The following is a 14,939-nucleotide window of genomic DNA, read 5'->3' on the forward strand; positions in this document are numbered from 1 at the left end:
GTTGTTAGTATTGCCGATACTGTTAAAAAATGCAGTTCTAACATAATTTTTGGCTTAAATTAAATATTTTCGGTCCATTTCTAAGAAAATTTTGCGTAATAGCTGATAAAGGTGTTAAAATAATTAAATTACATTCCAAGTATGATTTTATAAAACTAATTAAGTGTTTATAGGAAATTTTCTTATAAGGTTTTATGATAAAAGCACACTTATAAGATCGTAGGTAAAATTTTATGAGCGATTTCAAAAAACTATTATTTTTTCGTTATCAGTGCCTCAGATAAAATCTGCTAAATTCCATAAAAAATTGAGTTTTAACCAATGTAACGAAATGGACTAGAATACATCCACTGAATAACAGTTACAAACAATCCGACTAATTAAAAATGATTCAAGACTCTTTTTAAATATAGTTCACTTTCATGACGCATAGTAATTATTGTTATCTTGAACATTTACATAAACACAGACAAGTAGGTACAAAATTATTTTTTACGCATTTAAAAAGTTGAATTAAAACGTCGCCTTTTTAAAAAACTTTATTTAACACATCGGGTTGGAAAGGAATTACAATAGTCACTCAGAAATGGAATTACAAACTGCAACACACGCAACAAACACCAAAAATTTAAAGCTCATCATGCCCCACATGTTGTTTAACAAATTCGTACAAATCTTCCAAAGTCCGACTTCCACTATATTCCGATATTTTATCGCCATTTTTATAGAGAAAGATTGTTGGAAACCCTTCAACCTGAAAGAATTTTATGCAAACTCATGCCAAAACAACATTTAAAATTAACTCACCTCCTGCTCATTGCACAAATCTTTATTTAGATCAAGAGTACAATCAACTTTGGCAATATTTACGTTCGAGTCTGCTACAAATTTTTTGCCTAACTCGTCCCAAGTGGGCGCCAAACGCTTACAATGACCACACCATGGCGCAAAAAATTTAACAAAAGTGATACCTGTCTCTATGCCATGCTTGAACGTATCACCAGTGAGGATTCCGACAGCACCTTCCTCAGACTGCGGTTTTTCCGTCTCAGTTGGTATTTCAGAAGAACCCATCATTTTGCTAACATAGTTTTTCAAATCTTCGTGCGTTCTGTCGCCTTGGTATTTGTCAACCTGATAATTTTACAATTAATTAAAACTTGAAATAAAATAAAAAGACAAAACTGTACTTTTTTACCATCTTCGATCCATAAAAGAGTTGGGTAACCCTTGACTTCAAACTGGTTACAAACTAGCCTCCATTGGGTGCAATCAACTTTCGCGATAGAAATACTTGAATCGAATTCTAAAGATTTGGCCAACTGTTCCCACACTGGAGCCAGTTTCTGTAATTTATTTTTATAAAAAATATTAAATAATTATAAAAAACACGTATTTTATAAGTAAAATGGTAAAAAGTTCAATATTAAACTTTCTGGAAATAAATAGGTATACTTTTAGATGAAGTAGAATAATAATTGAAGATCTGTAAGCCTTTAAAAAAATATCATTTACAGGCTCTAATGACAGACAATCTATGTTTGCTTCACTGCTTTCTCACGTTCTTCGTATTAATAAAACAATTTAGCAAATTTTTAGGCTTATAAGATAAAATATTAATTCGGTTATTTCCAAAGCGACTTCATCTTTATTCCGCCTTAATCTTTTTTTGGAATCAGAAAATCCTGCAATTCTGTATCTCGTTTCATCTCCTAAATTAAAAAAAATATATAGAAAAAATGTTAGATAAATACCTGACAATGGCCACACCACGGCGCATAAAACTTAATAAAATGCTTCCCAGTGGCCACAAATTTTTCAAAAGTGTCTTCAGTCAATTCAACGAGTCCACTCACAGGCTGTGGGGGCTTCTTTTCAGCGTCTTCCTCATCCCCCTGTAAAAACGATTAGCAAAGGCCTAACCTCTCTATTATGCACCTCTCTCAACTGCTCATTTATGAACGTAGTAAGCGTGGGTAAATCCCTCGTACCCCTAAACTTGATACCTTCAGAAGCCCCAACTTTGAAGAACTTGAGGGTAGGGTAGCCCGTTACGTCATGCTCCGAACACAAGGAGCTATCCGTTGTGCAGTCCACTTTAGCGATTCTTATGTTACTATCGTCTTCATTGAGCATTTCGGCAAGTTGTTCCCAAGTGGGGCCAAGTCTTTGGCAATGCCCACACCTGTAGACGAGTCGTATCTACATTGGAGTGTGTTTTGAGGTTAGGGAGGCTTACCAAGGGGCGTAGAACATGACAAAATGGTTTTTCTTTGGTAATTCTTGGGCAAAATTCTCTGTGGTGTATTTGACAGTGTGCACATCATCATCGTGACTGAATACATTTACGAAGACCGCAAATAACACTAACACTGATAGTTTTGAAGACATTGCGAAATAAAACTAAGGGTTTTATAGATGGAAATAGGTACAAAAGTACTTATCACAGCCAACAGTAAACAATAAAGTTGCCCAAATTTTGGTGACAGATGTGGAACTCGCTGTCTTGATATCGAAATCCACCTCCAAAACTACAGGTTAGCCAACTGTTAAATACTGTGGAGTCACTGGTTTAAATAAAAATTTTATTGATTTAATTTATTATATTTACGTGATCTTCCGCTAATAAAAAAATCTTGACCTTAAATTATCTCTGATTTTTTGCCACACAAATTTAACAAACTTGAAAACTTATTTATTATAAAAAATAAAAAAAGAAGAGTATTTCGTCACATTTGGTATAATTGCCAAGAATTTGGTTGAGTGGACCACAGTGCAAAAGCGTGAAGCATTAATTCGTTTTAAGCACTAACTTTTAAAAAAAAAATCATTTTTTTTAAATTTGCAATAGGCAACACGTTAAACAACAATGCAATTAAAAGTAGGCAAGAAGTTATTCCGAATGTAAAAGTTGATTACTTTAACCCAACCTGGAAAATACTCGTTAATATAAAAAAATTGGAAAGCATGAGGGTTTTTGAGTGCTTATCTTTCTCCAAATTTAAATGTTTGAAACCAAAGTTTCAATGTTTTTTACCTTTAGCGTAATAGTAGTTCAAAAAAGAAGAAAAATAGCAAATTATTAAAGCCTACGGCCCTAAGCAAGCAATTGTATACTAACGTTGTATTAATTAAACAATAATAACTAAACTAAAAAATGTTTAGCAATGTGAAGTTAAATTTTGCAAGCCTAATAATAAAGAAAAAATTCAGTATGTTAACAACCAGAATTATTGGCTTAAAAAAGACCTCGTTTTAAATAAATAAACTAATTATCTGTCAAATCTCTACAATAAAAATTGTTTATTCTCAATTATTAAAAAAAAATTGGAAAAAATAAGAAGTAAAAACTAAGTTTTTTAAGGTTTTAAGATATCCTAAATTTTTAGATTTTTAACACTTAATTTATGTTTTTATACAAGCTTTATTTGACACCTAAATAAAGTTTTTAATTTCGTAAAAATCGAGTCTTTAATAATTAAAGTGTTTAAAAATTTAATAAAATTGGTGGATGCGCCGGGTTAAATATTTACCCGTAGTTACGTTCGCTTTTGAGTATATTACAACCTGTTTTATAAATTATATGACGTAAAAACAGTCTTTATAACTACAAAATTTTACTTTTTTTTGAGCAAAAGCAAATGCCCGTAAAAAAGAAAAGACGAAAAGAGCGTATAATCAAAATTCGACACCAAATACCAGCAAATAAATGGTGTATTATTTATGCCTCTTGTTATACAAATCGTTTTGCAAGTAAATACAATTATTTCAGCCACAGATAAAACAAAAAATAAATTGATTTACATTTTTTTTTTGGAACGGTATCTGAAAAACCATTGCAATATATCTGCTGATATCGACTTTTGATATTTTTTTATTATTCCAATTAAATCGTAATTCGGTACATTTGGTACATTTGGTACAAACTTTAAATAGAATGAGCTTTGACTGTTAAGACCAAAGCCAAAACTAATTTGCGCCACAAATCTGTGAAACAATTAGTTTTTATTATGTGCCAAGTTTAGCCAAAGCTACTCCAACTTAAACCAAATCTAATAAAAACTAAGTATTTTAAAAATAAAAAATAATAGTGATTTATCGTACAAGATTAAAAATGTTAAGTTCAGGAATGACAAAGTCAGAAGTGAACTTACTAGGCAATTTTAATCGATGTGTATAATGCAATTTTTTTTCCAAACCAAGACTTCAAGATTAAAAGAAAAAGTTATTGGTTACCTTTCAAGTTAACGTGTTGGAGTTTGTAAATTTTATTGAATAAAATAAATTTAAAACCTATTGAAGTTAATAAGTTGTCTAACATCTGCTCTAGAAAAAATTCTCCCTTTGTTTGCGTTGTTACAATGTAGATAAAAATTAGAAAACAAGAAAAACAAGTTTACCATCTGTTGCTTTTTTATTTCTGTTCTGAAACAAACAGTTATTATTATTGCACGCATATTTTTTTGTTACAGATGTTTTATTCCAAACAAATAAACAAAATCCCAATAGTATTTGTAAACAAGCAGAATTAATTATTTAATAACAGAATTAAACATAAATCAGGTAGATAATGATCAAACCAATAAAAATATAAAAAACTGATTACGAAAGGCTAATCTCTGATAAATACATTTTTATCAAAAAGTCGTCAGCTTTAGTATTCTTATAGAGACAAAAAAATCTTAATAACTTAAATATTCCCAGTAACCGAAGATGAGAGGTGTAATCGCAAAATTCAGTCAGTTCTTGAAAATTATTTTACCACAGACTGTTACTGATAAGTCTCCAATTTTATTTTCCAATTTGCACTCATTATCATTTTAAACCAAGTACATATTTATCATCTCATCTTAATTAAAACACTTTACGTAAATTCTATTCAGCGACTGTTTACCTTACATCGATAAGATTACTCTCGACACGTGATTTCTTATGTTTACTGTGCAAAAAATGTCACCTCGATACCTATTTTTTTGTAAGTGCCCCAAAAACCAAAACCAAATTTCAATTTTGTCCAGTTCTAGTCATCTATAATGTCTCAGGTCAAAACAAGACGGAAGTGTTGCCAAAAATTGTAGGGGGATACGTAGCTACTGACCAGTCCCAGTTTTCTTTTATGGTAATTGTTTTCACCTTTTTCCAACAATGACATAATTATTGTAGGTGTCGATCAAGCTTTATGGCCACCATATCTGCGGAGGCTCTATTATTGACCCCTTTCATGTTATAACAGCCGCTCATTGCTGCCTCAATAACAACAATAATAAACCGTACCCTACTCAAATTATGTCAATAGCCGCAGGAAGTTTGCTTCTGAATAAAGCACCGATCGTTAAACCCGTAAATGCAGTTATTATTCACCCGAAATACGACCCCAATCTTCTATTCAACGACATTGCGCTAATTAGAGTAAAAAATTCGGGTTCGAAAGACATCATTTGACTATTTTTTTTAAGATTAGAGGAATGTTTGACTGGTGGAGTACATCTTTGACTGCCATTCCTATTGCGCGTTATGTGCCTTTGAACGGAATTTGTTTCTCATGTGGTTGGGGAACCACCAAATTTGTATTATTTTTTGTAATAGTTGATTTTTTAATTGTTAACATTTTGTAGAACATATCTGAAACCAGTAATCAACTTCTTTACGTTCATATTCCAATATACAAAAGGGAATATTGTCAAAGAATATACTCACAATTGCCAATCACTGATAAAATGATATGTGCAGGAGACAAAGGAAAGGATTCATGTCAGGTAAATTAATTAACAAGTAATTAAGTTAGAGTGCAGATGTAATATTTTATCTATCGATTAATTAACGAATTTTGACAACGTTTTTTTCAAGTAGGTAACTATGTATTTTGAAAAAAAAAAAAACAAAAAAAATCGTTAATGTAAAGTAGAGTTCTTTTATTGGGAGAGTTGGGACACTGAACGTCAAACCGAGCCAATTTTGTATTATGTGGATAAGGTATATATTTCTATCCTTTTTTATTAAAATTTTTGTTATTAACTTATGTTAGAGGTTTATGTCGAAATTAATTTCAAGGTTATAATTTTTGTCAAATGCATAAAATGACATAATTTTACGTCAAATTTAACCAGGGACGTAGAAAACGTAGAAATTTTGGGAATGCTATTTAAAAAATGAAAATAATTGAATACCTACCAATATTAATGTTCACATTTCTGAAATTTTTCGATACTTATTTTAATATTAAATACATAACTTAAAACATACTTCAATGCTAAAAATGCTTTTCTTTCAGTCACAATTTTTAGTTAAACATCTCGTCCCAAAAATTAGTCATCAAGAACCCTTCATATTTCCTGTCGTCTTTTTAAATTTTCAAAAAAATTATATTAAAGGTGTTCTCGTATGAAAAACGTAACGAAATCGTGAATTTCCAATAACTTTATAATTTGAAACATAATCTAAAGTTCACGTAGATGCTAAAGGCGGCCAAGCAGCGACAGGTTCAACTTTCCTAAAAATTAGAACAAATTTTGGGTTCAAGTACCTACGTGTTTTATAAATGTATAGACAAATTCCCAAAATCTCATAGACTTTGTACATAACATTATTTAGACAATCCACTTTTCCAAATGCTTGTTAATTATAAACGTAATACTTGGCAAGAAAGGTTCAATTTCTCTCTGTTTTATCGCTGATGACCATTTCTTGAAGTTCAGGAAAAAATGTTTGTGATGAAGAGTTTAGACGTAAAATTCTTGTACTTACAAAAAAATCTCTTTTAAAATTTGAAGTTCATATAAAAAAAACAGTGAATTGACGACGACTGCCAGTCTAAACCATTTCCAAACGCAGTTAGTCGACGAAAAATGGAAATGTTTTAACAATTTAATTTGACTTTTCGGCAAATTTAAAGTGTAACACCACTGATTTCTATCCCAATTTGTTTTTTTACACATTCCAACCGACGTAAATAAAACAAAATTTCGAAAATTGACATTCAGTGTCCCAACTCTACCAATATAGGAACTCTAATGTAAAGTGACTAACTACAGAAAACCAAAAATCAGGACATTACTATGTACAGGGTAATTCTTAAATAAACCGACACAATTTCATTACAGTTCCAAGGATAAGTAGAGATGATCTGCAGCAAATTTACGCTTTTATTTCGTAGGAGTAAAAGTCCCCTTAACCCGAGTCACTCACGACGTTCAAGAGTTTAAATTAGTTGTATTAGAACAAAATATGCTCAGTTTCATCATGAATATCTGTGTTAGACAGTGATTATTCAAGTACATTGTCATCAAATAAATATCATGCGTTCTACTAACTGTGCTAATACTTCTTAGGAACATGTTAGTGGCATACGCTTTTTATTTATTTTATTTTTATTTCGAAAATAGTGATTCTAAATTTTTTTAAATATTTTTCCCAACATATACTCATTTGATACTGCCATGGGTAGAAGTTTGTCGGTCTATTTAAAAATCACGCTGTATTAAAGTATAAGTGGATTGAGGTCTTTAGAACACGCGCGATTTTTTGCGAGCAAGTGTTTTAAAGACCAGTTATCCACGAATACTTTACGTTTTTTTTTTATTGGTACATTTTGAAATCATAAATACTGATATTGATATTACAAAAATTGGATATAACATAATGTGAAATCAGTATACCTTTCGTTGTCATAGAAATGATGATCATTATAACAAAAAATCATTAAAAAGATGGCATTTATACTTTATATACGCTGCAGCGTTTTTTAAATAAGCGAAATAAATTACCAATAAAAAAAATATTATGTACTTATTTCAAACCATTGGAGGAAATACTAAAATACCTATCATTTTTAAATACTAACAAATAAACAAAAATACTTAACGGATATTCAGGTATAGTAACATTAATAAACAAAAGAAAACTTTATTAAACAATTAAATTAAAGTTACTAAGTTGATAATACCTTTTGAAAATGAAGAAAAAGAAAGCCCTTTTTTCCAATTATTTTAGTAACCGGTAGACATAAGTTTACAAATGTTTGGATTTAGTGCAATTTTTACCGCTGGAGAATCTACTTGTAATATTTAAGGTGTAAAATTTTGCTTTAATAATTTTGTGGCAGATTCGGATTTATTAGCTATTTTTTTTTAATTGAGTTAAGTTATTTTTGAAAGAAACATTGTAAAAAAACGAGCTTTTTAAACATGCACCGCTTTTAATTCTATAATAAAAAATCATTTTGTTTTTGACCTCCTCAGTGTATTTCTTAAATAAGTTAGTCTTTTCTCCCCTCTAATCTACATTATTATTGTTTTCTATTTTTTATTTTCTATTTTGTGGTCTATTCTCTATCCGGAATTGGATATTGAAAAGTACAAGTATTTTTCATCTATTATTTATTATTTTATTTATGAGGTTTCTAATAAATAAATAAATAAATTTTAATATTTTTTCTATCATTATTAAATTTCTTCCTTCTTCTTTTTTTATTTTTTCTTGAATTCTACTTGTCATTCTCTCCATCTTCTTTGTTTATTATTCTCCTTTTGTTTTCCGAGCTCCCTTATCATTTCTTTTTTTTTTACTCTGTTTTCTCAGTTATATAAAAACAGAAGGCATCTGGACATACGTCTATAGAAATTTTTTCTTATAAGAATTTGTGACATAGGGAGTCACAAAATTCACCATTTTAGTTTTAGTTTATTTATTTCGCGAGTTTCAATTCAAATCAACATAGTTTTTATTGTAAAATTAGAATTTTCAATTAACTAAGTATATTGAGAAATCAAATTGTTATGGTAAAGTGACCAACTACAGAAAACTAAAAATCAGGGTATAATAATTATTAATGTATTAACTACTATATGAGCCCCTTAAGTACACTTCACTTTTTTAAGGAAAACAACCTGATTTTTAAGGTAAATCAAAAAGAGCAAAATTTATAAGGTCCCCCTCAGAACGCTTTGTTTTTTTTGATGATGATGTATTTCCTATCTCGATTTACCTTTTCTCTTTTCTAACTTACATTATCATTGTTTTCTATCTTTTATTTTCTATTCTATGGTCTATTCTCTATCCGAAATTAAATATCGGCAAGTATTTCTTTATTCTTTATTTATCTAGGGTGTTCCCAATATCCACTATTATCCGCTTATTTTTTAATTTGGAAGGATCCTGTTTTCTATTCTAACTTTTTTCTTTCCGTTTTCTGAGCTCTATTATCATCGCTCGTGTCTTCCTTTCTCTGTTCTCTAAGTCATAAAATCTATTTCTAGACAAACGTTTATAGAAACTTTTTTCTTATTTCATTTGTAACTTAAGAGTCTGTGACATAAGGAATCACTATTCACTCCCCAAAGTCTTTCAACGTTTCAGTTTCAATTCATTTATTTATTTTAGACGCCACTCTGTATATTACTTAGTAGTAGCATTGTCCTTAATTAGGTGTCATAATTAAAGTAAATACGCTCAAAAGATAACAGATGAAGAAACAATAAATTAATTACGTTTCTATTTTTACCTACTTATAAGGTCATTTCAATCGTCAAACAATCAAATAATTCATCTTCCTTGAATAAAATCTTGTGTAGTAATTCGTAATCTAGCCTAATTCAGTAAAAAAACCTTCTTTGGTGCAATGACAATGTTGACAACATTTGCTAACAAGAGATAAAGACGTTTATTTGTTTGCTTTAACCACAGTAGAGAGAAAAAAAGATTATGACGTCCGTTACTTGAAAAAAGAAATTAATTTTAGGGCGACTCTGGAGGTCCACTAGTCTGCAGCGGTGTCCTTGCAGGAATTGTTTCCTGGGGAAGTGGATGTGGCGATTATCCTGGTGTATACACCGCTGTGGCCAAATACAGAACATGGATAAATTTCATAATAAATTCTTCTTCAACATTCAAAAATAACATCCTGGCTGTGATTATTAACGTTATAGTTGCGTTTTATTTTAGCTAAAATAAAAACTTGAGAAAAATTCTAGTTTTATTACCGCCCAAAATCCGATTAAGTTCTTTACGACGTGCTATTTGCCTTAAATAACGAACTTAACACATGTACAATATCTTTTTTTGTTCCATAATCTCGGTATAATGTAAATCCTACATTAAGTAGGATTATAACGTAAAGTGTGCAATGAGAAATAGACAGTAATCAGCGAAAATGTCTTCGGAAACTGACGACAATGTTTTCGACCAAGTCATGTTCCAAGTGGGAAATTCGGGGAAATTTCAAAAAATCTACAATTTTATTTTCAACCTAGTTTTCGTTTTTGTAGCCACTATGGCCAATTTTAACACAATTATTTCGCTTTCGACACCGGAACATTGGTGCAAAGTGCCCGGAAAGGCAACCAACATGTCTATAGACTTGTGGAAAAACCTCACAATTCCGCGGTAAGAAAATAAAAAAAGAAGAACTTAAAAAACATTAAAATTTTAGAACAAACAGCAGTGAGAGTGAATTTAGTCAGTGTAGCATGTTTAACAAAAGTGACGATTATTATTCGGTTACTGGTAAGAAGAGGTGCAATGTTTTTAAGTGAGTTGGATAACAATAGAAAAATAATTACAGATTGTTTACATGGCTGGGAGTATGACCAAACTTACTACACACAAACAATCGTAAGCCAGGAAAATTGGGTATGCGACTCTAAAATGCACGCCACAAATTTGCTAGTGTTTGGAAAAATCGGTGAAATTTTAGGGACAATTTTCAGTCAACTTGGAGACATGTAAAAGTCTAAACTACGGATATCAAAAGATTAGGATATGAAACGACGTAGATATAAAACAGTTTTGTCCTCGATATTTCCGTCAATGTCACCAGAGAGCGCTTTAAGTTTTCAGAGCAATGAATTTAAAAAAATGATTGTATTTGTTTTTCAAACTTGTACCAATTTGCACTCTGTCCCATATTTTTCAAATCGCTGTAAATACGACGGAAAAAATTGTTGTTGGTTCTTTAGAACAGGAATGTAAATTTAGCGACGTTTCGATTTTAATGAAATCATCATCAGGCTTCAGTATTAACACGAACAGTGCTTCTCGGTCTGTTGAGAGTACAAAGCTTAACATTTATGCATTTTTTTAAGTAATGAGTGTATTATTTAGATTTAAATTAATTTAAAACTATTTGGCGCCGAAACAATGTAACGTTCGGAGTGCCCTCATTTTTAATCTCTCGTACTAAAATCCTACAATTTTGTACTTCGTTTCGTCTCCTAGCTTATAGTCCTCCGTAGTCTAAACAAAATTTTTATTTCATTTCCAAAATTTTTAGATACGGCCGTCGCCCAGTTTTCTACGCCGGAATTTTAACTGTAGTCATAGGCCGATTAGGTCTTTTGGCATGCAAGGGCTTTTACCTCCTTTTTGTCGCATTTCTCATAATTGGAAACTTGTCAGGAATGGCCCTATTTCAGGCGCCTTTAGTCATTTCAGTGGAAATATCAAGTGTGGAAGACCGAGCAATGATCCCACTCTTGCAGTGCGTTGGATGGACTGTGGGTCTTTGTTTATCGCCTTTGATTTTTTGGGTGGTGGGTGATTGGGTCCCTTTTACCGTTATAACCACAGTGCCTGTTTTGGTGTTTTTGTTTTTCCGACCGTAATGACGAAAAAAACGAAAATACAAGGCTTGACCAAGTTTTTGCAGATGCATGATTGAGTCGCCTCGCTGGTTGGCCAGTAAGGGTAAAATCAAAGAATGTGTGGTGGAGTTGAAAAAAATCGCAAAAGTGAACCGAACGCAATTATCTGATAAGCTTTTGGTTACTCTTAATAACAAACCGGTCAGTGAGGAGAAAAATTTTGGAGTGATGAGCCTTTTCGGAAGCTGGAAGTTGGCGAAAAAATCGATTCTGATTATCACGGGATGGTAAGTTTGAAAAGATTTGAAGATCCTAAAAAGAAACATCCGAAATCGAGTCTGATATTCGGATCTCAAACAGATCTTAAAAAAGTTCACAGGTTTTATATCAACCGTAAATTCGAGAGTTGCTTTTCCTAAAAAAATGTTCTTTTTGTGTAACTGTGTAACTCAAAAAACTTTTTATTAAATAATAATAGTATTGTTTTTAATAGAGGCGTACGTCTATGTACGAAAAAAAGCATTGTTTCTGTTCAAAAAAACCTAAATTTAATCGTTTCTAATCAAAACTTAATTAAGTTTCTAACTAAAACTTTTTAAATAATTCCAATTCATAAAAACAGACTCAAACTCTAAAATTGACTAAACTTTACAATACATAATACATCTTAAAAAAAACTTCAATTGTGCCTTACACCAACGATTTTTTAACTTTAACTTTCTAAGTTTTGAAAAGATTTAAAAAACACTTGTGTCATAAGTGTTAACGCTTTTTCAAATGTTTTTTTGTAATTTTTATAGGCTAATAAATACCTACCTATGTATTTATAACCTTTTTATACAAACTCTACCAAATTTTTCCTAAATGGATGTGATATAGCGCAAAGACAAGCAAACCCACTTAATAAAGAAAAAAAAGTGTTTTTTCGGTCCATTTTCGCAAAACACAAATCAAAATATTATCAAAAAATGCATTTTTAGAAAGTTCAAGACAATTGTGCCATAAATACGTAATTTTTCGAAGCAAGTAATTGAGCAAATTTTAGCGAAATATGTTTTCAATGCTAAATTGCGCATAAAGATTAATTATATTTTCATTAAATGTTGTTATTTTTTCTTATTTTAACACAATCGAATAAATCTTACATATTTCTTTCCTCGCTGAGACGATTTCAAATTTTGTATTTTTTTTAAGTTAAAGATGTCCGTGTAAAGAGACGTGAAAAAGCGCACAAAAATTGCAAAAAACATAACATATAAAAAATTGTGTTTTTTGATCTATTTTATCGAAATACAAATCAAAAGCTTAACAAACATTGAGTTTAAAAAAATTAAGTGCAAAATAAATTAATTAAAATTCGATTAAAAATAAAAATAAAGGCAAATACCTAAAACTTTAGAAATTATGTACCTAAATAAAATCATCTGAATAAATAGTTTTCGTTAATTTGACCCAAAGTCGGTAATTTGTCAGCTTGTTCTGATAAAACGTTGTAAAGTAAAAAAAGGTCTTAATTCGAAAAGTATTTAATAAACACTCAACAGATGCAAAAGGAATGATTTTGTGCCTCAAATTTGTGATTTTCTAGCAAAATAAGTGTTTTTAATTATAAAATAAGGATGCAATTTAGACCAGATTCTGATAGATTTGTTTCATTCTAACGAAAAAACAGATCACTAACCTAATAAAATTTGTCATAAAAAATTTGTTGTTCTTTATTATTAAGTGTCCTCTTTTTTTTTAAATGCCATGGTTTTATTTTTTGTTTATAATATTATATCTCTTCTTAATCGTTTTATTAAGCATTATTAGCATTATTTTTCCTCTTCGCGTACATATTTTCTTTTCGACATGTTTTGTACAGGCTAAACTTCGTCCAAATAAATGATTAAATATTAAAGATCATATCTTGACTTACATATTCTTTGAAAATCTGAATATAAGTCTGTATTTTTTTATAAATTCAAAATACAGTCAAACAATTTTAATTTTTATTTACAAGTACAAAGATTTCCACGTCTCTAAAAAATTGTTTCATAAAATTGAATTAAAATTGAAATTATTAAATAAAAAAGAGAAATAATAAATTGTAGAAATCATAACTACATGTAGGTAAGTAGTACTCGTTTGATTTTCTTCTTATCTACGTTCCGAGATAGATAAAGGAATGAAGAATTCCAGGAATTTTTAGATCAAGGTGAAAGTTTTAGAGAATTGTGGCATAAAAAAAATTGTAAAAAAATCTCTGCTTCCATTACTTTTAACTTTACCAAACGCCACTTAATTTTCTAATGCATTTGAATAATATGCGGTTCAAATTTATATCGAGATCGTCAACTACAAAAGAATCAAAGTTAGATCGAATCTTTCAGGATTTGCCAAATGATGATCTATTTTATCCTCTTCTTCAACGTCAGCAACTTGAAGGGAAACCCCTTCATGAACTACTTCTGGCAAGGTCTGGCCGAACTTCCCGGCTATTTCCTCGGCAAATACCTGAGTGATGCAGTCGGTCGCAAATACACAAAATTCGCCGCTTTTATCGGCCTCGGAATTGTTGCAATCATCTTAGCATACGTACTATCAAGTCTGTATTTTAGATAAGCACAACCTTGTCTAGACCCCAATTTAGTTTCAGGCAACATAATAATAATCACAGTCTGCGGAAGTATCATGAAATGTATATCGTCGATAGCTTTCTATGCCATTAATTTGCAAACTTTAGAAATATACCCCACGTGTTTGCGCCAAACTGGATCTTCGATGGGCTTCCTAGTCGCGAGTCTTTTCGGGATTTTGACACCATACGTCACCTATCTTGTAAACACCCGAGTTGCATACAATATTTTTCTCTAATTATTTTTTAAGGGGACGTCAATCAACGCGAGCTTGCCTTATGTCATTATCGTAATTTTAGCAGCAGCTGGTGCAATATTCGGCATGTTTATCCCGGAAACTCTCAACGAAAAGCTTCCGGAATCTATTAGAGAAGCTGAGGAATTTGGCGCCGATCAGAAGGTCTGGGACTTCCCCCGGGGCAAACTATTCACTCATAAACCTGTACCAAACAATGTTTTATAAATAAATTTTTATCACAAATTTAAATTTTGATTCCTATCTGGCAACATACAGTCTGCCATTGTTCCAATAGTGTGACTAATCGGATTGATTGTTTATGACTCGAGACACGTAGTCGCCGAATTTTTGCGATATCTAATCAGTTATCGCTCATGAATACAGGTGAAAACATCCACTGTGTGATTTAATAATATGATGTCGCTGTTTGGTGTTAACATGGCAGTCCCATTCAAAGAAAATATAAGAGAAAGTCGGATTTACTTTCTTTCAAGTGTTGAAAATGGG

The 14,939-nt window shown here is 30.9% G+C and overlaps 3 protein-coding genes across 3 annotated transcripts; 2 read left to right on the plus strand and 1 right to left on the minus strand.

Moving 5' to 3' along the window:
* Positions 1-524: 524 nt before the first annotated feature.
* Positions 525-2,546, minus strand: prtp (pretaporter). Its single transcript, XM_008202759.2, has 6 exons — positions 2,240-2,546; positions 1,939-2,185; positions 1,755-1,895; positions 1,191-1,346; positions 808-1,134; positions 525-754 (listed from the first exon to the last, which is right to left on the minus strand). The coding sequence occupies exons 1-6, from the start codon at positions 2,389-2,391 to the stop codon at positions 629-631; spliced, it is 1,149 nt and encodes a 382-aa protein (XP_008200981.1). The 5' UTR covers positions 2,392-2,546; the 3' UTR covers positions 525-628.
* A 2,295-nt stretch (positions 2,547-4,841) lies between these two features.
* LOC103315051 (trypsin alpha-3) lies at positions 4,842-9,962 on the plus strand. The gene is made up of 6 exons (XM_008202755.3): positions 4,842-4,975; positions 5,019-5,119; positions 5,164-5,409; positions 5,457-5,567; positions 5,616-5,756; positions 9,737-9,962. Exons 1-6 carry the CDS (start codon positions 4,933-4,935, stop codon positions 9,941-9,943), a joined length of 849 nt encoding a protein of 282 aa, XP_008200977.1. The 5' UTR covers positions 4,842-4,932; the 3' UTR covers positions 9,944-9,962.
* A 106-nt stretch (positions 9,963-10,068) lies between these two features.
* LOC660281 (uncharacterized protein) lies at positions 10,069-14,681 on the plus strand. Its single transcript, XM_015983148.2, has 8 exons — positions 10,069-10,380; positions 10,427-10,500; positions 10,559-10,718; positions 11,267-11,593; positions 11,642-11,863; positions 13,949-14,163; positions 14,209-14,396; positions 14,445-14,681. The coding sequence occupies exons 1-8, from the start codon at positions 10,148-10,150 to the stop codon at positions 14,655-14,657; spliced, it is 1,632 nt and encodes a 543-aa protein (XP_015838634.1). The 5' UTR covers positions 10,069-10,147; the 3' UTR covers positions 14,658-14,681.
* Positions 14,682-14,939: the final 258 nt, after the last annotated feature.

This window comes from Tribolium castaneum, chromosome 4 (assembly GCF_031307605.1).
Source record: "Tribolium castaneum strain GA2 chromosome 4, icTriCast1.1, whole genome shotgun sequence".
In the NCBI taxonomy this organism is placed as follows: Eukaryota; Metazoa; Arthropoda; class Insecta; order Coleoptera; family Tenebrionidae; genus Tribolium; species Tribolium castaneum.

Excerpts from the sequence above, each read along its gene's own strand:
- prtp (XM_008202759.2), bottom strand. The coding sequence starts at position 2,391 with ATGTCTTCAAAACTATCAGTGTTAGTGTTATTTGCGGTCTTCGTAAAT. Across the intron at positions 2,186-2,239 it reads GTCATGTTCTACGCCCCTTG|GTGTGGGCATTGCCAAAGAC; the intron begins GTAAGCCTCCCT and ends ACTCGTCTACAG. Across the intron at positions 1,896-1,938 it reads TAAATGAGCAGTTGAGAGAG|GGGGATGAGGAAGACGCTGA; the intron begins GTGCATAATAGA and ends TCGTTTTTACAG.
- LOC660281 (XM_015983148.2), top strand. The coding sequence starts at position 10,148 with ATGTCTTCGGAAACTGACGACAATGTTTTCGACCAAGTCATGTTCCAA. Across the intron at positions 10,501-10,558 it reads CGATTATTATTCGGTTACTG|ATTGTTTACATGGCTGGGAG; the intron begins GTAAGAAGAGGT and ends AAATAATTACAG. Across the intron at positions 14,164-14,208 it reads CTTAGCATACGTACTATCAA|TTTCAGGCAACATAATAATA; the intron begins GTCTGTATTTTA and ends ACCCCAATTTAG.
- LOC103315051 (XM_008202755.3), top strand. The coding sequence starts at position 4,933 with ATGTTTACTGTGCAAAAAATGTCACCTCGATACCTATTTTTTT. Across the intron at positions 4,976-5,018 it reads ACCTCGATACCTATTTTTTT|TTCTAGTCATCTATAATGTC; the intron begins GTAAGTGCCCCA and ends AATTTTGTCCAG. Across the intron at positions 5,757-9,736 it reads AAGGAAAGGATTCATGTCAG|GGCGACTCTGGAGGTCCACT; the intron begins GTAAATTAATTA and ends AATTAATTTTAG.